Below are 25,572 nucleotides of genomic sequence, written 5' to 3' on the forward strand. Positions count from 1 at the left end.
ATATCACTGCCACGTGAAGGACTGTCAAGGCAACAGCAGAGATTTGACTTCATGGGGCGAAAAAGAAGCTGCCGAAGTTTACAATGGAGTGAAATTTGTGTGGAAATGACAGGAAAGTGACCCAGCTAGCAGCTGCGGTATAAATAAAAGGATTATTTCAGCATCGGTCTTCAATTTCGCTGTCTTTAGTAAGTAAGCTACTGTTTGCTAGCTAATTAGCATATTCCTGTGTCACGTATAAACCACCTGCTAAACAGGTGTTTTTGTAAGATATGCTGGTTTTATTGGTATGTTTGTGCAACTAGTCTAAACCTAATACAGAATTCATCTGTTTCTATAAGTTGGCGTGGTTGTTTACACATTAAATAGATGTAACGCCCATAACACTAATGCTTGACATCACTGCTCTAATGACAACAGAAACACTCCGTCATATTTAACTGGCATGCTTATTTTTCCATCGGATTATCTCGAAAATGGTTTTGCAAAGGTGTGTTAAGCTCAACTAAAACCGAAGTTTACTTTCAGAAAAGTTGCAGTTCAGACTTCTTGACTGTTTTCATGAATGAATGACAGCTTGAGAACATGATGCAACTTAATATATTCTCCATAAATTGAGCGACTTTGTCTTTTTAGAAATGGAAGATGAGCAGGAGGATGAACCTCGGTGCCTGTATCCTGTAAGTATCATGGATCTCAACATCTCATGTCATTTTTGTTACATTTGAGTTGTTATGCATGTGAATGAATCATTATCAGTTGTGTAATTTTTTTATTCTGAAAAACAAGAGAACAAATAACACCGACATGATAAACAGATAGACAGGAGAGTAATACCAATAACTTATATAACGTAGATCAAGTAAAGTTGAACATATATCCGAGTACATATACAAATTTAAGATATTACTAAGTTATGTCACAATAGCTTAACATTTATTTTGTTCAAGGGATTAGTCAGGATGGGAAATGTGTTTAGCGTATATTTACAATTAAGAATATGTTTCATAATAATTTCTGCCATAAAGAAAAATCTTTTAAAAGAAGAATAAATAAATAAATATACAACAATAAATCAAAAACACTGCTTATGTGATTTCTTTTTAATTGTCTGGCCACTCCCTTTTTATGTGGAATGTACAGTAGAGAAATAACAGAAAACTGGTTTGGAATGAAAGGAGCGAGAAAGGAGGGGTAAAAAAAGAGACAATTTTCTCTTTTGGTGACCTATCCCTTTTTTAAAAAAAAATGTATGCTGGATTATGTATTGAGGAGATGGATTGCTTTATTTTTGCAAGGGGAAGTATTGTTGAGGTTTTGTGCAAGACAGGAAGGAGCTGAACAAGCACTGGCCCCTTTGAGTCTCATATGACCTTGGTATGAATAAAAATAAATAAACATGATTTCAAAGAAATCCCACATGAGCCGGGGTTTTTTCTCCAAATTTTATTGTTCTGTGGAACAAACGTAAATGAATTATAAATACACATATAAAAGAGTGTTTTATCCAAAACGTTTTTATTTTCAAAACAAAACCCTGGGAGTGTGTCTGACTGTTTGTATATTTGTGTATATGTATTTCCTTAGGCTATTGGGAGTGAAATTCGTTCCCGCCTGCAGCAGTTTGTGGAGGAGAGGATGCAGACCACCATGGTACAGTAACGATGTGTTCCCTGAATTACTTTGGAAAACTGTCTTATCCCTTATTACTTTTCCACGTGAAAGGAAAGACCCTGAACTGGCTCAGATCAGCTGTACAGATTATGTAACAAGTGACAGACATTTAAAATACTTTAGTTCATCAGGTTTGTGTTGACCGATACACCGTTTAATCAGATTACAATTTCTTGCAGTTTTTTTTTTTTGGCAGTATTATTTGCTCTATTACTGACAGCATGTTTTGTCCAGTTGGATGATATTTTTCATCTTTCAGTTTTCCTGTAATGTCAGATAAATTCCCTTATCTTACATTTCTGTTGTCTGTTCCAGCTGACGGGTATTTTGATCGGTGCCGTGGTGGCTGTGTGTCTGATAGGAATCTCTGTGCTTCTCCTCTACCGCAGATATAAACTGGCGAGTGGGTTTCCCTTTTGTTTCCAAATTGTGTTGTTTTCAGCATGTTGCTCAGCTCTGTTTCTTGAATAAGTGTTGTGAGGGTTCAAAAGTGTGGGTTCAATATGATGGAGGTGCTCACGTCTGCATTTATTTGATCAAAAATACAGTAAAAACAGTAATATTGTAAAATATTATGTTATATTTAATATTTATTTTCCTTGAGAATGATTCTTCAGAAATCATTCAGTGAAACTTTTCTTATAATCAATGTTGAAATCATGAAAAGTCAAAATGAAACAGAAGCTGCGATTAGTTTTTTCTTCCCTATTGGGACGTGTATATATCTAAGTGAAACAACTTCTCAAACAAGAAAAAATGTAGGGCGGGACTCTTGTCCATTTGGAATTGATAGGATCGTTGTGGTTTGCTTTTGCTGCGATCTCATGTGAGTGACAGGTTGTCCCACTCTTGGGCTGAAAAACAAATAATGTCCTCAAAAAAAGTGATGTCAGCGCAAGCGCGTGTGTAATTATTATTTTTTTGATCGAAGATTACAAGGACACATAAATAATTTAATTATGTTAAAATTCAAAATAAAAGTTTAAAAGAACAGCATTTTTGTCATTTTTTTTATTTGTCTATTAAGTCCTTTAAAAAAAAAAAAGATCTCCTTGACCCCAATTTTTTTAACTATAGTGTACCGGTATGTGTTGAGTAGGTTGCTGGAATCTCATTATGCATTTGCTTGTGTGTATTTTAAGGTCAACAGGCCGGTGTTCCTCGCTATCGCTTCAGAAAAAGAGATAAAGTGCTCTTTTACGGCAGGAAAATCATGAGAAAGGTGAGTCACTCACTGCTGAAACCCATTTGCTTTCCTGTGATTTGCACCCTGTTTTAGCTGCTGATTAATGGTCACATTCACAGTAGTCTATTTGTGCTCCAAGATAAATATCTGATTGTTCCAACTCTGCTGAGACTTGTTCCACGAATACTCATTTATTGGTGTAATTAAAATGTACATCATCAGCTGGAAGTTTAGTCTTCCTCCGTTAGAGGGCAGCATGGAGTGTGCGAAGTGGAATATCCTGAACATGTGCCACTGTTCACAACCTGTATGACTAACAGCCTGATATTTTTATTTACTATCCATCCTCCACTTGGTTTTTCTATTTCTATCTCTCAGGTCCAGACCTTGTCCTCGACACCAACCTCCACTTCGGTGTCGAAGCAGCGCTCTCGGAAGAGGCCTAAAGTTATAAGTATAGCGCACAGGTATGTTTAGATTCTCATATACCTCATTTTTACGGAACAAATGCCATCTCGTATCACCCACACAGTTTAAGTCAGATTCTGGTTTGAATCCTACTATGATGTCATGCAGGATCCTGCGGATCAGGAAGGAGCCACCCACTTTGCAGCCCAAAGAACCCCCTCCCTCTCTCTTAGAAGCAGATCTCACCGAATTTGATGTGCAGAACTCAAACCTGCCCTCAGAGGTGCTCTACATGCTCAAGAACGTCAGGTGAACAACTCTGACCCTCACATGATCACAGCTGAACTGCAAATCACGTTATACTTTTTCAGCCTAGTGGAATGTTGGTGTTTTTCTAAAGTTGAATGTCAATGCGTTTCAGGGTACTTGGTCATTTTGAGAAGCCCTTGTTTTTGGAGCTGTGTCGGCACATGGTGTTTGTGGAGCTGCAGGAGGGAGAGGGGCTGTTCAAGCCAGGGGATGATGATGACAGCATTTATGTGGTTCAGGATGGAAGGCTTGAGCTTTGCATTCATGAGCTTGTAAGGATGATCCATGGGAGTACCTTTATTTATATATATATATATATATATGTGTGTGTGTGTGTGTGTGTGTGTGTGTGTGTATATTAGTAAATATGACTTTGATACAGTTTCAACAGATAAACAAGCACTAAACCCAGGTTTATAATGGCTGTGGGTGTACAATTTTAATTATGAAAATACAACCAATAAAATAATGTTAATTGGGCCCAATAACTTTTATTAAAGATCTGGTCTATCAAACAGCAATGCTATAGGTACGAAGCCTACACCATTGATTCATGACCAATTACCATAATTTCCTTGATTAAGAGACTTAACCTCTGGCTAGTCTAGGGGGTCTGTCCCTGCAATAAATTCCCTGTAGGTCACTTTGGATAAGAACTGTCAGCTAAATGGCAAATGAGTAATTAAACTTAGTGCCCCCCTAATGTTGTCATATTCTCCATTGGGATGTGTGTGTCTTTCAGGATGGCACAGAGCCGGTGGTGAAGGACGTGTTGCCCGGGGACAGCGTTCACAGTCTGCTCAGCATTCTAGACATCATTACAGTAAGTTCTCTGTCTGCCCTCCTAACAACTTCTCCTGCTTTAGTGCATTGAGATTAATTTTGGATAATTCCTTTCTCTTCAGGGTTATCCTGCTCCTTATAAGACTGTGTCTGCTCGTGCTGCGGTCAGGTCTACCATTTTGCGTTTGCCTGCCTCCGCTTTCCAGGCCGTTTTTGAGAAATACCCAGAGACGCTAGTGAGAGTCATCCAGGTACAGATGGGCTTGGACTCCCCCATGGCTGTCTGCTTCAATGTGACCTCTGTCTTACTGAACATCTGTCTCAACCACAAAATGACAGGCCATTTTCGACACCCTTTTTTATATCATGTTTTTTTTTTTTCTTTAAGGCCCCAATATACTTTTGCGAGGTTCTTTTTCAACTTTCGCTTAGTGGTTGAAAATAAATTTGAAATGCTCGAGTAGCAATATTGTGTTAGTGAATATCCAAACATCAATCATCAAAAAGGAAATATGTACTCTTGTACACTTTCCTCTCAATAACAAAAATAATACTACAAAAATAACTGCGATGAGAAAACAGCAAGTTAAAAAAAGCATATGATCATAGTGATGTGGATATGTTTGCCCAAGCTCTGCATTTTTAACATGTCACGTTTAAAAATATAGCACTTTATACTATAGATTGCTGTCACTGTTACTGTTAAGCTGCTTTCCAGTTGTTCATGTTTTACTTGCGTCTGACCTCTACGGACTGAACAGAAGAAATGAACCAGAGAGGATTGTCACATCAAAGGAGGAGGAGCCTCAAAGCACACCTAAATATTACGTAATCGCCACGGGCCAATGGTAGTTCGAAGGTGTTCACAAGCCGTATCAAACTTTTTCCGGAAAGTTCACTTTGTCAAGCTGTTTTCACCAAAATGTTTCTCCAAACTCCAAACAAACTTAGATTTGGCCTGATTTTGTTTGAAAGGATGTAATACTAGTATACAAGTATATCTGGGCCTGTAATGTTCACCAGGGTTAAAAAAATAATATAATATACATTTAATAGATCTATATGCAAATGACTTATATTTCACTGCACAGTTCACACTGTAGTTCTTCAGGGTGGCCAAGTAGCTAAATACTAGGGATGCACAAATATAAAAATTATGATGGATATCGATAAGCCAGTAATTATTTTCATATTATGAACTATAATTATATGGCCAATATTAAAATTCTGTACCAACAAATATAAATAAAGACTATTATTACTAATACTAGTAATTGTAACTATTATAATCTATACAATTAAACTAAAAACTAAAATCAGTCATTATAAATTATGCAATATAATTGGATATTAATTTTGAGATTTGCTCAATTACATTCAACAGTGTTAATCAGTTATTAGTGTTTTTAAATATTAAGTTAAAGGAAATGTTAGATGACGGACAAGGTTATATAAATGGTAAAATGAAGCAAATTAATACAATTAAATATCCAATATTGGCTGTTACAGTAAATCATTTTTTTATTTTATATAATATGTAACGTTGACCCAAAACCTTTAATTATACTGTAAGTACAATTAAATGAAATTACTTTTTTGTGTTTGCAGTTCAGTCTTCGTAAATGGTCAAGTTGGGCTTGGTGTGGAACATGATAATGTGAAAAGTTAGACTGTGTCTAAATTGCACATCAAATATCTTTTTCATAGAAGCAAAGAAACATTTTTTTCCCCACTTACAGCCCAATTAACTGCATAGACACTGGTGTCTTATTTGCAAGATTTCAAACTGTTATTTACTGGAGTAAGAATAATAATTTACGAAAGTAAAGCGTTAATTTGTGGCTTCTGTCTGTTTAGATAATCATGGTGCGCCTGCAGAGAGTCACTTTCCTGGCACTTCACAACTACCTGGGGCTGACGACCGAGCTTTTCAATCAGGTTTGACACACGTACATCTCAGCATTATTACTTTTAAGATCACACACACCCTCTATCACTTCTAAAATATGTGCTTTCTCACACACACACTCTCACCGTTATTTCATGCTACGTTAACCTCCATCGGCATAATCACTCCTGTGCTGGAGCCGTAAAACTCAGCTAGATTGAATAACATGGATCATAAGACCTCGGCTTTCATTTAAAGGACACCGACTTTAACACCCCCTGGGTGAAAATCTCCCATCAGCCATCACTGTATGTCACAGCACAACCCTACACACAGGCAGCTCTCTTCTACCTTCACAGTGCGGGCTGGCCGAGGGAGTTCCGTTTTGATTTAAGAAGTACTTTTAGCTTGCGCTGTGAATTTGAGTGCTCTCCCATCGGCTATAAATACGATTTAGTCCTTTCAGCAGGCAAGGTTACGTGACAACACAGCATAAACTCAGTGCAGTTCTCACGCTTTTCATTTTGAGATGAAAAAAAAAAAGCAAGTGATGAGGTTAAGTGTAAAAATCAATAAGGTTCGATGGAAAATAAGGATGTTTATCTACTTCATATTTGTGTTCCTGTTTGTTTCATACCTTTGAAATTGAAGTCATAACTTTTTTTTTTTAAGTCAAGCTGGCTTTAAATTTTTTAATTAGTTTACATGACTTTTGCACAAAATTTCATTAAGTTTTATAGTAAAAGTTGTTTTATTGAATTCTTTCTTTGGAGAATGACCTCAGGGAGTCGATGGCTGTTACATCAGACCAGTAAAATTGTTTATGTGTGTCAGATGCTTTTAAGTGGCTGTCTGAACTGTGAATGTGTGTGTAGGAGAGACAAGCAGTGGCGCTGTTCACGGTCAACAGTGTGCTCACCGAGGGGAGTCCCTGCAGAGTGTCCCGCAGACCCCACTTCCAGACACAATCAGAAGACGAGCACCTGCAGGACTCCGGAGAGCACTTGACACACTCAGGTAAACTGTTGTTCTTCTGTAATACACACACACACACACACACACATATATTGTGTGTGTGTGTGCTTTAATTAAGTAAATTGACAGTCTTTTGAACTTTCTATTCAAAGTATCCAGAAAAAAATGTGTCACAGTTTCCACCACAATATTAAGCAGCACAATTGTTTTCAACATTGATAATAATAAGAAAAGTTTCTTGAGCACCAAATCAGTATATTATAATTATTTTAAGGGTCACATGACACTAAAGACTAGACTGGCTGCTGAAAAAGTATATAAATTACTATAGAAAACACTTATTTTAAAGTGTAATCATATTTCACAATGTTACTGTATTTTTTTATCAAATAAATGCAGCCTTGATGAGCATAATAGAGTTCTTTTAAAAACATCATACAATCTTACAATCCAGGATTGGATGCCTTTAATTATTACAGACTGAGCTTTAGCCATAAGTAAAATAACTTTTTGCATTTGCAATATTGTCCAATATTTGCTTTTGGCATTTTGTCAGATTTGGCTTTCTCCTAAAGACGCTTTTTATCTTTTGCCTAAAACAGATTTACTGTAATATTGTACTTGTCTGTTTTGAGAGTGATATAAATGTCTCATCGCTTAGATGGAGGGCAAGCAGGTTCATACGAAAACACGTCCATAGTTGCACGGAGGTCTCGCTCGGTCTCGATGCCTGTAGAGAGTTCAGGTAACAGTTCACCTACCATCTGCCTATCCATCCACTCTTATTCACGCCACACAGACTTGCTTTTACACACATATGAGACCTCTAGTACTGAAATCTACAAACTAGATCTGGTTTCTATGTGTGCAGGAGTGGCAGGAAATGACTTGAACATGGCCTATGAACGGGCCCGAGTCACCATTGATGACCCTCCATCCATTTCTGTCATTCACAAGGTTTTTTTCTTCCTCCATCTCATCTTTCTCTCATCCTAAATATCTGTATATATCAAAACAGCATTGATATAATTTGTTTTATGTTCTTCAGTCCATTTTGAAGAAGAGTGTGACCATGCAGCATGCTCCGTCCGCTGTGATTCACTACACAGACAATGCATCACACTCTGACGTGCCCCCCAGTAAAGTGGGCGCCATATTCCAGGCCGCCAAGAAGGACCTGCTGGGGATTATTCCACTGCAGGTCAAAATACATCACCATTAGTGGGATATGGGTTCTTGGTTTATGTATATTTACATGGATTTTTGTGTTTGTTTATATTTATTGTTGGTGTTTGTGTCCAGGACCCCAGTTTGCTGGAGGGCAGGGTGACGCTCCATCAAGTTAAAGCTGGATCTATTGTAGCTCGCCAAGGAGATCAGGTCAGACATCACAGTAAATGCATATCTGCTAACTATATGGGCGGCAACTTCATTAACATAGAAATTACGTAAGGATACATATAAAATGAGCTATTTTAGAAGAGGTTGAATGTTACTATCTACTTTTAAGTTAGCTTTTACTTCAGGAGAAGGCCTATGCTGCTCAAAAATGCTGTCTAAGTAGGCAACTTACTAGGTTTTGAAACATTCAGTCAGAATATGCGTAGTTTCTGTGGATTTCTAATGTGTTACCCTGTCAAAATCATTTGCTTGACTGTGTTTGGCTGTGTTCCTCAGGAAGTAAGTGTGCAGTTTGTGATTTCGGGCACATTGCATGTGTACCAGCGGATGATTGACAGAGAGGAGGACACGTGTCTGTTCGTGGCTCACCCGGGAGAGCTGGTGGGTCAGCTGGCTGTACTGACGGGAGAGCCACTTATCTTCACCGTACGGGCACATCGTGACTGTAGCTTCCTGTCCATTTCTAAAACACATTTCTATGAGTATGTATTCAGTCCACTACTAATGTTAGTCCAGTTTACACCATGACCATCCATGTTCCAAAATCACTAGTTTTTTTCTAGTGAAAGAAATAATACTTTTATTCAGCAAGGATGCATTTAATTGATAAAAATTACAGTATAGACCTTTCAAAAAAGGTTATTGTAAACTGTAGTAACATTTCACAATATTTCTGGTTTTACTGTATTTTTGAACACATGAATACATCCTTGAGGAACATAAATTACTTAATTCAAAAACATTTAAAAAATCTTACTGACCCCAAACTTTAGAATATGAGTGTAGCCAAACCTTACTACTATCAACATAAAGTTTGGTTATTCTGGTTAAAACAGCACACAGAACACAGCCTGTCTGATCAATATTTAAAATGATCTATCATTTTATATAATTGGCCATTTTGGAAAAATCGTGTCATCCATGACTGCTATACAGAAAGCACAGAAGAAATTAACATTAATACTTGTGGCCATTTCTTTCTGGCCACAAGTAATAATGTTTACCTCTGTTTTATCTCTATGTGTATGTGAAACAATGTATTGAAATTATATTGTAACCATAATTGTTTTTGTTTTTTTATTGAAATACTGTTGATTTTGTCATAGATTGTCATTGATTCTGTTGATATACAGTATAACCATTGCTGCTATGGCATCAAATCATAAATAAATTAGTAAATCTTTATAATTGGTTAATAAATTCCTAGTATGTCTTCTATAGTATAATACATAGTTATATGTAACTACTTGTTGACATTGGCTTGCAAATAATGAACTTTGTTTTTTTGCTGGTTTTAATGGTTTTTTGACACGTTGATTCACTCCTGTGTGTGTGTGTGTGTTAGGATCATGCGAGCTGAGCCCACAGTGGTGCTGAATGTGGCTCATACAGTTGTAAGAAGGATGTCATCTTTCGTCAGACAGATTGATTTTGCCCTTGACTGGATGGCTGTGGAGGCGGGAAGAGCTGTCTACAGGTTCACTTCATTTCCTCATTTACTACTTTTTTTTTCTTCTTCTTTTTTCTCCTTTCACACTATTTATTTTCTCTCTACCACTTTATTAGTGTAAATAAGTACCATTAGTGCACTACTTGGCCGAATGTAACCTTCTTATTGACCGGTATTATTGTTTCATCAGCTACACTCAGTTTCACTAAATCATGCAATATCCTTAGACAAACATGTTTTAGTGTGTGTAAACAAACATTGTGTTATGGGTAAAGACAAATATATTTTTACCAGTACCAATAAGGTTGGTGACTTTGCAGTGAAAGCAGTTACAGTAGCAACAGGTGTTAAATTTTTTTTTAAAAAAATCATACTTTTATTCAGCAAGGAAGGATGCACTAAATTGGTCAAAAGTGACAAAGACATTTATAATACTATAAAAGATTTATAATTTTGAACGTTCTATTCATTAAAGAATACTGAAAAAAAGTATCACGATTTCCACAAAAATATTAAGCAGCACTTATTATTACATTTTAATTTAAAATATATTAAAATAGTTATTTGAAGTTGTTATAATATTTAATTTCACTTCATTATTGATTTTGCCTTGAGCATTAGAAACTTCTTTTAAAACATTTAAAAAAATTCTGACTTTAAACTTTTAAAAAGGTGTGTTCTTCAGATAAGTGTCTGTTTGTGTGATGTTTGTATGTCCACAAATTGTTTGGCTGTGTAGTCTATATATTAATATGAAGTGTGTTCCTGAACAGTTTATCTGGGAGCTCTTCTCAGGAGAGCCAAAAACACTCTATTGTTATGATATTTTTTTCTCATATTTTCCTATGCCTTCTCAGTAAGAGCTTTGGACAGAATACAATCTAATAAACTTGGCGATTTCTTCTTCTCCTCAGCCCCTCTGGCTGAGACAGATAAGCTTTCTCAGCATTTCATAAATCTTCTATGATAAACGACCCAATCCTTTCTCTCTCTCTTTCTCTCTCAGGCAGGGCGATAAGTCTGACAGTACTTTTATAGTGCTCAGTGGCCGCCTGCGTTCCGTCATCATGAAGGAGGATGGGAAAAAGGAGCTGACTGGAGAGTATGGCCGAGGAGATCTCATTGGAGTGGTGAGCTTTTCCACATGCACAACATATAGTGTAACATCTTCAAATGGTTCAAAACTGTGCTAGCAACCAATGATAGCACCTTGCCCAGAGTTTCTCAGGATTTTTAACCTGTTTTGCTTTTGACTTTATTTTGTGCTAAGATGACTCAACAATGAATCATCAGATATCGTTCCATTTTATATAATGCTGTGAATGTACTATATAGAACGTCTGCCTATTATATGTGTAGTATCTCCCACAATAGTTTTGGTGACATTAATGTATTCAGTGAATATGTGCCACCTAATCAGGTGTGCCAGTATCTCAGTAACCCAGGAGATCCCATTGTCTCGTTATTCATAATGTTTTATTGTGATTGGCTGACGTCTCCGTAGTGACGCCTATGCTGCTAAGAATACCTTTCCATGGTGATGCCATGGTTACGTTGCCTGGAGAACGGTGGTTCATTGTCCATGGATGCGAGTGATGTGATGCCTGGTTTGAAGATCCAAATTTAGTCTCAATCTACGTCACAGATTGACTCCATTTGTTTTTCTAGATATTGGAGTTCTGTGACTGCTGATCTTTGCTCTAATCATGAAAACTGTATGATTTACTTTTTTGGTGAATATCAAATTTCAGTCATAGTGTTATTTATATACTAATTATTTTCTACTGAATCATATTTATTCATATTTTGAATTCACTTCTATTTTTATATTGTCAGTTTTCATTTTATTTTTGGTAATTTTTTTTTCTCTACAAAACGTGTTTTTATATAGCTTTAATTGATTTATTTTAGCTTTTTTCAAGTACGTTTTTTTATGTAATATGTATGTGTATACATAAATAAAAATGTTCAGGCTTATTTCACTTAGCGAAAACAATTTTTAATAGTTATAGTCATAGTGTTAGTTAAAAAACTGGCGTCATATGGACCAACTATTGGTCTTTCTATTTTTGAGGTTCCTCACATTTTCAGCATCTTAACAGCAAAATTCATCTTAATAGAGTATTAAAGTGACCCTTTTCATGCAGTTAATGATGACTTTCTGTTGTAAATTGTGCCAAAGCTCGCTTTAAAGTCAATCAATGCGTTGTTTTTTTGTGTGTGAATGTAGGTGGAAGCTCTGACCCATCAGAACAGAGCCACCACTGTTCATGCTGTTCGGGACTCAGAATTGGCTAAACTACCTGAGGGCGCTCTCAGTTCCATCAAGAGAAAATTCCCACAGGTATGTATGCCAGCCACACTGCATTTGCTTTATAGCCAGAAACGGCAGTGATTAGAGTTACTCTGCTCCCTATGTGTCTGTATAATATCAGCTTTGTTCTCTGTATTTGATCTCATTAGGTAGTCACAAGGCTTATTCACCTGCTCGGACAGAAAATACTCCAGCAAGTTAATGGACCTTTGACAGGTGTGTGTGTAAAACTATTAGTGTTCCATCTCCTGCATCAAAGGCAAAGGTTTCTAGGCTCCATTAATGTATGATAACTGCTTTGTGTCTGTATTGTAACGTCCAGCTCGCAGTCTAGCTCTACACACTCCCGGCAGTAAATGGGATGCGGGGAACCCTGCCTCAAACCTTTCCACCGTCACTGTGCTACCGGTATCAGAGGAGGTTCCTCTGACCGCGTTCACCCTGGAACTTCAGCATGCACTCTTAGCTATTGGTGAGGACTGCTATCTTACATAGATTTTAAATGAAAAAGATAAGAAGATTTACAATTCGAGAGGAAGCTTGAGTCAAATTTATGTCTTCCAGGTCCCACTCTTCTCTTGACAAGTGACATCATCAAACAGCGCCTCGGCTCTGCTGCGTTAGACAGGTACGGCATCAAAGTGTCATTATATAATTTGTATGGCATCAAATATTAGTTTATATAAATGTGTGCCCACTCCATCTATCAGAATATGCAAATTTATTAATACATGCAGATTTTGTGTGTTCAGCTGAAAAACAACAACAAACTATTTTTTTTTGGTTTTTACACATTAAAGTAGTCGTTTGATGAGCGAGATGAAAGCTGTTTTGTGATATGTAAATGAACAACACAATTTACCCCATAACTAATCAGTCTGCATGAGTCCTGGTCCCTCTAACCCAACATGAAGATCTTTCCTTTTTCCTTGTTGTTGCTGATGTTTGTCTCCGTTGTGAACCGCTTTTTGTGTTTTCTGTTAGATTGAATTTAGAAAACTTTTAAGTGCCAATACCGTCCTGGTTTCTGTCAAGGTTATTGACAAGCTCTCATCCATCACATGTTTATTGGTCAGTTTAACAGCAATAGATCCACCGAGACAAGGATCCGAGTCCAACACACATTCATCAAAGTAGCTACAAGAGGACTCCTGAATGTAATGGTCACACATCCTCACAAAAAAAGTGACAATGTAAAATCTATTCCTCATAAACTCAAACTGTGTAGGAATGTTTTTGTTCCTGTGATGGCAAAGTTGAATTTTCAGCATCTTTACTCCAGTCTTCAGACTCTTCAGTGTCACATTATCCTCCAGAAATCGTTCTAATGCTGATTTGCTGCTCAAGACATATTTTTTATTTTCAATGTTAAAAACAGTTGTGCTGCTTATTATTCTGGTGGAAACTGAAAAAAAAAATCAGAGTTCTTTGAAGAATATAAAGTTAAAAAGAACAGCTTTTATTTGAAACAAAAACATTCTAAATGTATAAATGAAATAAGAAATGTGCTGTGATTGGTTAGCTGGCCCAGTGTGTTGTGATTGGCAGTGCTTAGCTAAAGAACTCTTTAGCTTTAGACGTAATTGAGTTGGTCTCCCTACGCTCTCAAAATACTTATATAATATATTTTAAGGTTTTGCAAAATATGGATTCATAAATTTATCTCAAAATTTTTTAATGAGTACCGGTAGTTTTATATTTATCCATCATTTTTCATTAGATTATGTTCTTCACAATGCTTCAAGAGATTGTAGTTCTTGTAGTCTGATTTTCAAATGCTTTTTTGCTTCAAATCAAAATATGTATTATGTTATATCGTAGCTGATTGGTTTGGTTCATGTCTTATAACGCTTTAACAAAGACTTTTTTGAAATCCCTATGGGAGAAATTAATGAAAAAAATACTTCCGGAACCAACGCCGCTGAAAAAGTGGGCGGGCACTGTTGCACTGCACATCATAGATATTTACTTAGTTGTCAAAAGATGTGGGACCCCTACATCTGTTCACATATTTCATCATTTAACAACTGAAGTCCTTAGAATCCTTATTTCAATTGACTTCGACGTTTGTTTATTTGTTTATAAAAATGTAACCGTTCGATTATCTTAACTTTTAGAAATAACTTACAATAAAGTGAAGTTATTTGCAGAGACCATGAAAAGTAGCTAAAAATAGTTTCGCTCTACTCCAGTGTGCATGAGTACAGGTTGTCGAGTTGGCTGGGTCAGCAGGAAGACATCCACCGCATAGTCCTCTATCAGACAGATGTGTCACTCACCCCGTGGACTCAGCGCTGCATCAGACAGGCTGATTGCATCATCATCGTGGGACTGGGAGAGCAGGACCCAGCCGTGGGAGAGGTATGATAGTGTTACATCATCAGAGTGAAAAACACTTACATGAACTGGTGCTACTGTAAATTATGTACCAGGATTCTGAGCTACACCACTTTTGCTACATACACTGGAAACTGAAGAGTCTTTAATATAAAAACTCTTTAGTTCAACAGACTCAAATTAAATGGGCTTCAAGGCTTAATTTATCATTCTCTCTGGATGACAGGTACTTTTATACGTTGAGCCCAAACAATATTAGGTTGTTTGAACCATAACACACCTACTCCCGGCTCTGTTTTATTCTTTTGCACTGTAAGTCACTGCTGAACTACTCTGATCACAGGCCGTATTCAATCATGTTGATGGGACTCCAGTTGAACTGCAGGACTTACTTAGTTCTTTTCCTAGAGAGCAAGAGATTCATAGTTTTAGTGCAGCAGGGAGCAGGGTTTCAGATATCCAGGGTTTTGGGCAGTCTTTCGGCTTTGTGTTTGAAGTTGGATCAGAGGTCCAGGGTAGAGCAACATTCCTATTGATCGTGTATATCCTTCAGACTTTAAAGGGGACGGCCACTATGGCGCTGCTCTTTGAATCAGGGCCTCAAAGATGTTTTAAACAAGTTTGAAATCGGTAATTGTATTCACAGGAAAATAATTGAGAGAGGACGTAGGTTTTCTCTTAAACGTCCCAATCCCAATCAATAAATATTCTTCTCAAAAAAGGTACCTTGTGAAAGAAATGGATATATTTCTATTATATTTATGGATTGGTTCTGCGTTCAGTGCATTCCATTAAAGAAAATTATTTTATTATCTTAATGCATTTTGACGGAGGGTTGTCTAGTTTTGAAGGGATGATATTCAGCTCTCTCTTTGTCTGTCTGTCTCTTTCACTCAGCTGGAGTGTATGTTAGAGGGGAGTGCGGTAAGAGCACAGAAACAGCTGGTGTTGTTGCACCGGGAGGATGGCCCTCCTCCCAAAGGAACAGCCGAATGGCTGAACATGCGGAGCTGGATCTCCAGGCACCTTCACCTGTCCTGCCCCCGCAGAGTCTTCTCCAAGAGGAGCCTGCCAAAATTGGTACAGCACTCAATATTACATCATGGTTTCACTGAAATAACTGACATTTTGAAAGTCATGTGATGGTCTAGCACAGGGGTTTTCAAACTTTTAATGCCACAGACCCCAACATTTAATGATGCGAGAGTTTCCTTTTTAATTATTAAGGTGATGTGAGAGAACTTTCTAATGTGATAGTCATTGGCGAATGTAACCTGGATTTCCGGGATAGCTTTGGTTGAAGGTCCTGTGTCATTTGTGTTTTCAGAGAGAGATGTACCAGCGTGTGTTCCAGAAACCCGCTGATCGCCACACTGATTTCTCACGCCTGGCCCGTGTCCTGACAGGCAACACCATCGCTCTAGTGCTGGGGGGCGGAGGAGCCAGGTACTCGCTTGTTACACCTTTTTTTTTTTTTTTACTGTAAAAGAGAAGAAAAACACCTCCACTGTTTTGAATGTATTTCCACACTCCCACTCTTGTTGACACTACTGTGGCATTTTCTAAAAGCCCTTTACCACCCCCTCTCAGTTTTTGTTTGACCTCTTGCCTCTGTTGCTCTCTTTCTGTCATTTAATTTGATCTGACATCCTCTGTTTGTCTATTGTCTTTTTTGTGGTTGACAGGAGGTGTTTAAAGGTTGGTTGCTGTTTTCTCCCTTGATTTCTGTGTAGTAACCTGTGATTGATTCTGTGTTCGGTGTTAAATCTGCCCAGTCTCCTTTTGGCTAGGACAGGGTTGTCGTATTTGGGCATCATCATTTTTTTTGACAGATAGAACAGAACCAAAGTGAAAGGTTTTGTATTGATTGGCCTCCCCTCATCCCTCTTTTCATCCCTTCTTCTCTCTTTCAGGGGTTGTTCTCAGGTGGGCATCATTCGAGCATTGAATGAAGCGGGAATCCCTATTGATCTGGTGGGCGGCACCTCTATCGGTTCCATGATGGGCGCGCTGTATGCAGAGGACCGCAGTTACAGCAGGATGAAGATCAGAGCCAGAGAATGGGCCATGGTGAGAGACTGCTGTAATATTAAACATTTTAAAGCCTGAGATGAACCTTGTGGAAAATACACCAGTGCTCTTTAAAAAATTTAAATGAAGTACACTGAACCCTTTACTTGTCTTATTCTTTCTTTTACCTTTTCCTTTTCATATTTTTTTTTCCTGTTATTTGTTTTTTTATTGTTCTTTTTACTTTCCCTTTTTTTTCTGTTCATTTACTTTTAGTTTTTTTCTTCTAATTTTTTAAAAATCTTTCCTATTTTTTTTTTTCATTCCTATTCCTTTTATTCTTTTTTCTATTAATTTTTTTCCTTTTTCTATTCATTTCAATTAAAAAAATCATTTTCTTTTAATTTCCCTACTCACTTTAATTTCCTTTCCCTTTTCCTATTCTTTTTAGTAATTTGTCCTTTTTCTTTTTTCTATTCATTTTAATTTATTTTTCCTTATTCTTTTTCCTATTCCTTGTCTTGTTCCCTTTCTTGTTTTGTTGTTCCCTTCATTAGCATTTCTTTCCCCTTTTCTTTTTAATTTTCGTTCCTGGTAACACTTAGTAAACGGTTAATTCTTAATTTATAAAGCATTAATAGACATTAGTAAGCAGTTTATAAATACAGATATAGATGCTTTATGCTTGATTTATAAGCATATCTATAATGCTTTAAATAATTGTATTGTCGTACTAGCCTGGGTTTCCCCATACTGCCTTTGCGCAGCGCGATTTTATTCACGCTGAAAGGCAGTCTGGATACCATGGACCAGATTTTCGCCTCATCTAGGGAACCAATCACAGAACGGGGAGGGAGCAGCAAGACGATGACGACACAACTAAGCAGTTTGTTTATATCCATATATACCTTCGACCCTCATGTTTATCTTGCACAAACGGCAATAGTCGCTGAACGTCATTGTTTACACAAAAATATCTTACCCATCGTCTTCTTCCTTGTCTAATTTCTGTCACTCTACATACGTCACCTGGTATAATTGAAACGATTGGCTATATGAGCTACGTACAGGCGCTTTTGATAGACATTCTTAGCACCCAATAAACGGCGCCGGGCATTCGTAAACCACGCCTCAAATACGAGAAAATGCACATGTGGTTCCCAGACCCAAGTCTCAACGAGATTTGGGTCTGGCGTTAGCCAGGCTATTGTCATACTTTATTAATGATCAATTTATAATTTCTAAATGAAGTATAGCATTATTTACAAACCAATCATTTAGGAGTTGTCCGTGATGCATAAGATCACTTAGAAAGTGTAAGTAAATGGTTAATTCAGGTAGTTATAAAGCATTTAGTGAGGACTACTTATGCCATTTACAAAGGAGATTTAAATGCTCATTTGTCTTCGAAACTGAAAAAATAAACAAACACAACAGTGATACAGAACATAGAAATATTAAAAGCTTTTAAATCTCCTTTGTAAATGCTTTACAAGGCATGAATAGTCCTCACTTTAGATGAGCTCACAAAAATAGTTTACTGACAACTACTAAATGCTTTATAACTACCTGAATTAACCCTGAATTACAGTAGTAATACATGTTAATAAAGCATTTACTAACACACTAAGTAACTATTACTATATGTCTGAATAATAAGATGTATGAATGTACATTTTAAATAGTTTATTAATCATTTACTTACACGTTCTAAGTGAGCTTATGAACCACTGACATCTCCTAAATAACTGGTTTGTTAATAATGCTATACTTCATTTAGAAATGATACATTGGTCATTAATAAAGTATGAAAATACAATTAATAAACACATTATAGATATGCTTTTAAATCAAGAATAAAGCATTTGTTGCTGTATTTATAAACTGCGTATTAATATCTATTAATGCTTTATAAATGATGAATTAACTCATTTACTAATACTTAACAAGTGATTAATAGCCTGCAGTTATTATAAAGTGTTACCCTGTTCGTTTATTTTTCTTTAGGATCTAAATAAAGTGCCACTTAAATTGGACACCAAAAGCCTAACTTTGTTCCCCTCTTTTTCTCGGCAGGAAATGACATCAGTGTTTAAGAAAGTGCTGGACCTGACCTACCCGATCACTTCTATGTTTTCCGGAGCTTCATTCAACTCTAGCATTAATACGGTCTTCAAGGACAAACAGATAGAGGTAGGAAACTAGTTTTTTTTTTGGCTCAAGAAATCCTACACAGGATCGCAATCTGCCAAATTCAGCAGCTTGAATGTGTTTGGATTGTTTACAGGATCTCTGGATCCCATATTTCAACATCACCACAGACATCACCGCCTCCACGATGAGAGTGCACACTGATGGTTGGTACTATCACATTCTCCACCTGCATTTATGAGGCTCTCCTTAACCAGGATAAATGTTCCTTGTCCCTCCATCTCAGGCTCTCTGTGGAGGTATGTGCGTTCCAGCATGTCTCTTTCTGGTTACCTGCCACCACTGTGTGATCCAAAAGATGGACACCTGCTCATGGACGGAGGCTACATCAACAACCTGCCAGGTGTGTAGTAGGACATCAGCTCCCCGCAGTAAAACATCTTTAGGTCTCGACAGTGAAATCCCAAAATGCCATGACAGTCACACTTCATGGATGCAAAGCTGCTAAAATAGTTCAACACCGCCAGACCTTTAACTGTTGGCACAAAGTCCGGACCACTTTGTGGCTTATTCTGGCCTCAAAATTTTGGCTTATTCTTATCCAAGAACCGCCTAATTAGACAGGAAAGATCTGTCTGGGGGAGGGTTCTGAAATAGTCATAGGATGGCTATTTATATTAATACAAATAATAAATAACAATTGCCTTACCTAATGCAGCAAAATCCTGCGTTTGGACCATGCCCATATCTTCTGAAATTAGTGAGGGTATTTTTGTCTCGTCCTTTGCTATATGTTTATCACTGGTCTGTCAGTCATCACAATTTCGAGAGTGAATTCCACATTTATAGCCGGATGGGCCTATGTATTGAAACGTGTACGTGGCTGCTTGTCAAGCATGGAAAACAAATGTTTTATTCAAATTCTGAATATATTATAGGCCTATTTATTTTTTTATATCGCCTAGACAGTGTGCAAAGAGCGCTCCCTTTATAAAAAGCTGTCAAACATTCAATGAACGCGATCTCACAAAGTTCTGTTATATTAATCAGTGAAGCTGACTACACCATGAATCTCTTATTTACATAATGTCTACACTTTGTTAGAGAGGATTTTTGTGCGTGCAGAACTCAGCACTGGGCAAAAACTCGAGTGGATTGGACACCTGTGATTGACCATTGCGTTCAAGAAATCAACAAACATGTCTGTGATTGGCTGTGATGTGACACACCGAAGCAAAAACACGTTGGAAATGGAATAATGTGATGAGCGCAAACAGATAAGCTGGATCTGCCAACTCTTTCTCGCTATCATTACAAAGAAAACAGGTCCTAGACCAGCAGTTATTTGCAGCTTTTCCCTCTAAAAGCAATTTGTAGCAGAAGCAGGCAGTGGTTTGAGTGAGAAAATGACATGCTAGTATCAAGTCCAACACCTTCGCCCCTCCCTCCCTCTGGCACTGGGCCTGGGGCAGACTGTGAGTGTGCAGTTTATCAGATCTGAAGGATTTGGCAATTTTGGTCTTTTTAATGATAGTGGGTGTTGATTTCTGTCCCTATTTCAGCGGATGTGGCACGCTCCATGGGTGCCAAGGTGGTTATCGCCATTGATGTGGGAAGCCAAGATGAAACTAACCTCACTAACTACGGGGATGCCCTTTCTGGCTGGTGGCTGCTATGGAAACGGTTCAACCCACTGGCTGAGAAAGTCAAGGTGAGGGAGACATTAGCCACGTGCAGTGTTTACTTAATTAGTTGAGTTTTCTAAGGCAATCATGGCTATTGCTATAACTCACACTTGTAACGGTCCGGTCACATTTACTGTTGTTCTGCGAAAAACAGTCATTTCAATAGCAATCATGGGAATGACAACAGAAAGCTGCTTTGTTTGAAAATGACTGAGCTGTGCATCATATATCACTACACTATTGACAATGAACCTTTTTTGGCAGCAAAATTTCACTTATGTGACCTCACTTTAAGTGTCAACTGCTAGTGATTTATTACACTTTTTACACAAGCACAAGTTGCAGTGTCATCCATGTGATGGTGTGCGTCTTACCGGTGTACCAGTTTAAACGGAGGATAAAACAAGCAAAAATATGCCATAGATTTGCATTATTGGGGAAACCTGAGCCATATTAACTAGCAACCACACATAATACCCTAGCAACTGCAAAAAGCTAAAAAAAAAAAAAAACACACAGAACATATTAGCAAACAGCAACCTACCAGAACATCCAAGCAAAAAAAATTTAAAGATAATTTCTTTAATAATGTTGTCGTGGATTCAGAATTTTGAAAGTTGTGTGTGACTGTTTCAGGTGTTGAACATGACTGAGATCCAGGCTCGACTGGCTTATGTGTGCTCAGTGAGACAGCTTGAATCTGTTAAGAACAGCGACTACTGTGAATATATCAGACCTCCCATCGACAGATACCGCACGCTCGAGTTCGGCAAGTTCGATGAGATCAGCGTGAGTTTTATCTCCTTTACTTTTTTTGCCGTCTGCACCCTAAATATTCAGTCTTTCTCTTGCACTTCTACTTTTTGGGTTTGTTTTGATTTGCCACGTGTGTATTTGTGTGTGTGGCTGTGTGCACATATAGGAAGTGGGGCACCAGCACGGGAAGACGGTGTTTGACGTGTGGTGCAGGAGCGGCGTGGTAGAAAAGATGATGAAGGACAGACATCAGGAAGAATTCCACAAAACGCAGAGCAACAGTGTAAGCCATAGATCACCTAAAAGACTTTTCAGATGTATGTTGTGTTAACAGTTCCTTACTTCAGTTTGTCACTCTGCAGGTGGTGACCAGTCCCAATGCTTCCTTCACTGATCTGGCTGAGATCGTCTCACGGATTGAGCCAGTCAAACCAGCTCATGTGGATGGTAAATCAATGCTACACCTGTTGTAAATGTACTTTTTAAGATAACATTTGGCAGTCTGTTTCAAGGATTTTTGGCATAAATTCCCAGCATATTGATCTTTCTTTGGCTGCTTCTTAGCTGAATGTCATTTAATGTTGTGTGATTTGTGTACAAACATCATTAAGCTAATGGGTCGGAATATCGCCATCTTTCCCTCAGAGGAATCAGACTATCACACTGACTATGAAGAGGAGATGGCAGAGAGTGCTCTTTCAGACATGGAGCTCTACAACCATTACAGTGAGCACACAGAGGAGGAACTGACCGCAGACACTGTAAGTCTTGCATACACAGATTTAAAGACATTCTACACTTTTGGAGCATTTTATTTCTTCCACCAACAGTCCTAATTTAAGTGAACATGATCAACATGATCTTACAATAAGTTGTGCTGTGGTTGTGCTGAACCAGCTGTGGTTCTTAAGGGGGACAAGACACTATTATTTAACTGATACATTTTTATAATTTAACTTCCTTTAGATCTACTTTTAATGTAAGTTAGTGTCTTTAACCACAGAAAAAAAATGTTTTGTCTCCCCCCTTACAATTAAACTGTTATTGTGCCTTTAATATGTAGTTATGTCAGTATGGTGACCATATGTTAATGATGTCACCATCACCACCAATCACCATGACCTTTTTGCTTCATGTCCAAAAGATTTTTCAAATGCATGCAGATCGGTTAAATTTTGTTCATCAAATAATCACGAAAAAACTATACAATTGTATCAGTTTCCACAAAAATATTAAATGGCCCAACTGTTTTCACATTGATAATAACAAAAACTGTTTCTTGAGCACCAAATCAGCATAATAATGATTTTTGATGGATCATGTGACGCTGGTGACTGTAATAAATTCAATTTTTAAATGCATTAAAAAGAGAGAAAATTTTATTTTAAGTTGTAATAATATTATTGTTTTTACAATATTTTTGATAAATGCAGCCTTGGTGGTGAAAAAGCAACAAAAAAAAAAGTCCTATAAAAACCTAAAAAATAAATGTATTGATCCTTGTGCCCAGGATGAAGAATTCGAGAGGACTCGCAGACAGCGTGTGCGTTCTTCTGATGTGGAAAACCTGGGGCCTGTGTCCTCCAAAACACTGCAAACTTCCAGCCCTAACAGCCCTTCCACACTCCACACCAGAAAAACACACTGACAGAACCCCTCCGTCCTGACCACTGACCCAGATGTCAGCATGGTAGTGTACAAACACTGACAGTCCCAAGATTTTGGGGTTTGGCCCCGTGTATACATTCCAGTTACACTCCAACCAAGTACGTCCAAGCCTTGAGGAGCAAAAAAATGTGTATTTTGTGTTTTCTCCTCTTGTGCAAAAAAATCCTAAGAAAACATCTATATCTCTACTGTTGCACTGGGTAACATGGCAAGGGGTTGAAATAATACCTGTCCTTGCATCTGAGCGGTAACTCAAGACTATCCCAGAGTTTCTCGGAAGTTTCATGCTGACTATGAACTAAGTCTCAACTCTAGCCCATCTTGAATTACCGGTCAATAACAGAAGAAATTGCTCGAGTAAGACAATCAACTACAACATTGCAAACATTGTATTTACAAACAGTTCGATTGGATTGTGCAGGTTGATTCTTTCTACCGCCAATGAGAGTAGCAGAAAACAGTAAAATGATGATTTGGAGATAAAAAAAGAAAGATATTGACTGTAGAGTTCTCTATTTAAGCTCAGAAAACTGATGTTGACTTTTGTTTCATTAGACCATATGACAAAGTCGATTTGTCCCACAGCTTGGCTGTTCACGCAGGCCAACGACTCCTTGCTGAGGTGTACCTGATCTGTGAACAGTTGAGTGATCGATTTAAACTAACCAGCATCGTATATCATACTGAATATGTCTGATGAGTTAATCATACCTCTAGCTGCTGCTGCGTGTGATCAAACACAAGCAAAAAAGCAAGCCTCTCAATGCAATATTTTTTACATTTCTTGTTTTTTTGTTGACAAAAGCCGTATGATACCTGTTGTGCCTTTTAACCTTAATAGTAATATGAAATGGGTAAGTGGTCCAAAAATGTATTAACAGTCTAATTATAATGCCAGTATTGATTAATATACATGTTTGAAGTAATGTTTGTGTTTTGATTATGTTGCCATGACTGACATTCATTTAGAGATTTGTGGTCAGGCCATTCTTTTTTGAATCTTCTGGAACAATCGTAATGCTTTGTGCCAATAGTTTTGCGTTAAATCTGTTGTGCTAAAGCTACGAAGCAAGCACTTATGTTGTTAACATTGGTTTTTCTAACTTTGAAAACAAACTGACCCTAAACAACCACAGTATGGACATCTGAAAGTCCAAACTAAAAAAATATGCAATTGTTTTCTAACGACGGGAGAATCTGGTATCATTCTGCAAACGTTTTAAAATGCTGATTTCTAATAAACTGCGTTTTGCCTTTGCCTCGAGTTCTAGTGTGAAGCTTTTGAAATATTTGTTTATTTGCATATGTTGCATAATGTAGGGAGGCTCACATTTACCCTGTCTGCTGTATATGCTGCACTCCAGGAGCCATGTGTGCCCGGCGGTAATTACGGCGATGAATTATGAGATTCGGCCACGGTTTTTCTGCCTAATGGAAACTCTGCTGTCTTCAATCATTGCTCCGAGCCAACTTTGAGCAAAACCGCCTCAGCATGCCGCCGCACGTGAGATTTAATGCACTCAGACATGTAATGAAGAAAAAACACTTCCAAGTGAGATTTGTGAAGTGAGAACTACGAGATAATCGCACATGATAAACAGACGTCTTATGCATCACATGAACTGAAGTGTGCAACTGAACTGACGGGTCAGTCAAGTGCTTTTTAGAGATATTGGAGAACCTGTTTCCAAATCAAAACGATATATTATATAGTATTAATTTGTTATATATATATATATATAAATACTTTTTAATATTTATCAAAAGATTATTGATTACAAAAGATTTTTATTTAAAAAATGCTTTTCTTCTGAATTTTTTTAAAAAAAAAAATTTCCGCATAAATATTATCCGCATATACAAATCAGCATATTATAATGATTTCTGAAGGATCATGTGACACTGAAGCCTAAAAAAACTAAAGCTTAAAATTCAGCTTTTGCATCACAGGAATAAAGTACATTTGAAAATATACTAAAATAGTCATTTTAAATTGTAATATTTCAACATACTATGTTTTATTTATCTTTGTTTTATCAAATGCAACCTTGGTGAACATAAGAGACTTATTTCAAAAACATTTTTAACAAAATCCCCAACCCAGAACTTTTGCGTTGGATGGGCTCTAAACACAGTAGATAAATTTGAGTTTAAAGACATGTTTTATTACTTTGCATCCTCTTCTTTTCTTTGCTTCTTCATTAGACCAGTTTTCTTGCTCAAAATCACCTGTTCTGCATCTCCAGTTCTCTGGAAAGCAGCGAGCTGTAGTAGACTGTTGTTTAAAGATGGTATGATCCATTCATACCATCTTTTCTGGTAACATGTATCTTTGTCACCTTTATTTATATAGTGCTTTTTACAATACAGATTATATCAAAGCAGCTTCACAGTGATAGCATGAAAATAATACAACAAGTTTGTTTCTAGAAGAAAATTGCGTCATCGTCCACCTGAAGAAAGGCAGATCAATAATATTGTTGAATATTAAATGTCCCCAACTAAGCAAGCCAAAAGCCAAGGCAACAGTGGCAAGGAACCAAAACTCCATCAGGTGACAGAATGGAGAAAACACCC

General features: G+C 37.4%; 1 protein-coding gene across 1 annotated transcript; it reads left to right on the forward strand.

Annotated features, from left to right (window-relative positions):
* pnpla7a (patatin-like phospholipase domain containing 7a) lies at positions 1-24,260 on the forward strand. The gene is made up of 36 exons (XM_079585792.1): positions 1-188; positions 637-680; positions 1,588-1,653; positions 1,990-2,077; positions 2,817-2,896; positions 3,239-3,327; positions 3,437-3,577; positions 3,690-3,849; positions 4,320-4,400; positions 4,483-4,611; positions 6,218-6,298; positions 7,124-7,265; positions 7,885-7,968; positions 8,095-8,180; positions 8,272-8,424; positions 8,526-8,603; positions 8,901-9,106; positions 9,970-10,101; positions 11,081-11,204; positions 12,305-12,418; positions 12,538-12,604; positions 12,711-12,860; positions 12,953-13,016; positions 14,581-14,749; positions 15,623-15,805; positions 16,053-16,171; positions 16,639-16,795; positions 18,812-18,928; positions 19,023-19,092; positions 19,173-19,289; positions 20,449-20,597; positions 21,208-21,360; positions 21,494-21,610; positions 21,690-21,774; positions 21,973-22,088; positions 22,838-24,260. The coding sequence occupies exons 2-36, from the start codon at positions 639-641 to the stop codon at positions 22,973-22,975; spliced, it is 4,047 nt and encodes a 1,348-aa protein (XP_079441918.1). The 5' UTR covers positions 1-188; positions 637-638; the 3' UTR covers positions 22,976-24,260.
* The last annotated feature ends 1,312 nt before the right edge of the window (positions 24,261-25,572 follow it).

Source organism: Phoxinus phoxinus, assembly GCF_949152265.1.
Source record: "Phoxinus phoxinus genome assembly, chromosome: 17".
Taxonomy (NCBI): Eukaryota; Metazoa; Chordata; class Actinopteri; order Cypriniformes; family Leuciscidae; genus Phoxinus; species Phoxinus phoxinus.

Bases quoted from the DNA above. Each gene is read 5' to 3' on its own strand.
- pnpla7a (XM_079585792.1), top strand. From the start codon at position 639: ATGGAAGATGAGCAGGAGGATGAACCTCGGTGCCTGTATCCT. The intron at 3,328-3,436 runs GTATGTTTAGAT...GATGTCATGCAG, and splicing joins GTTATAAGTATAGCGCACAG to GATCCTGCGGATCAGGAAGG. The intron at 12,419-12,537 runs GTATGTATGCCA...TGATCTCATTAG, and splicing joins TCAAGAGAAAATTCCCACAG to GTAGTCACAAGGCTTATTCA.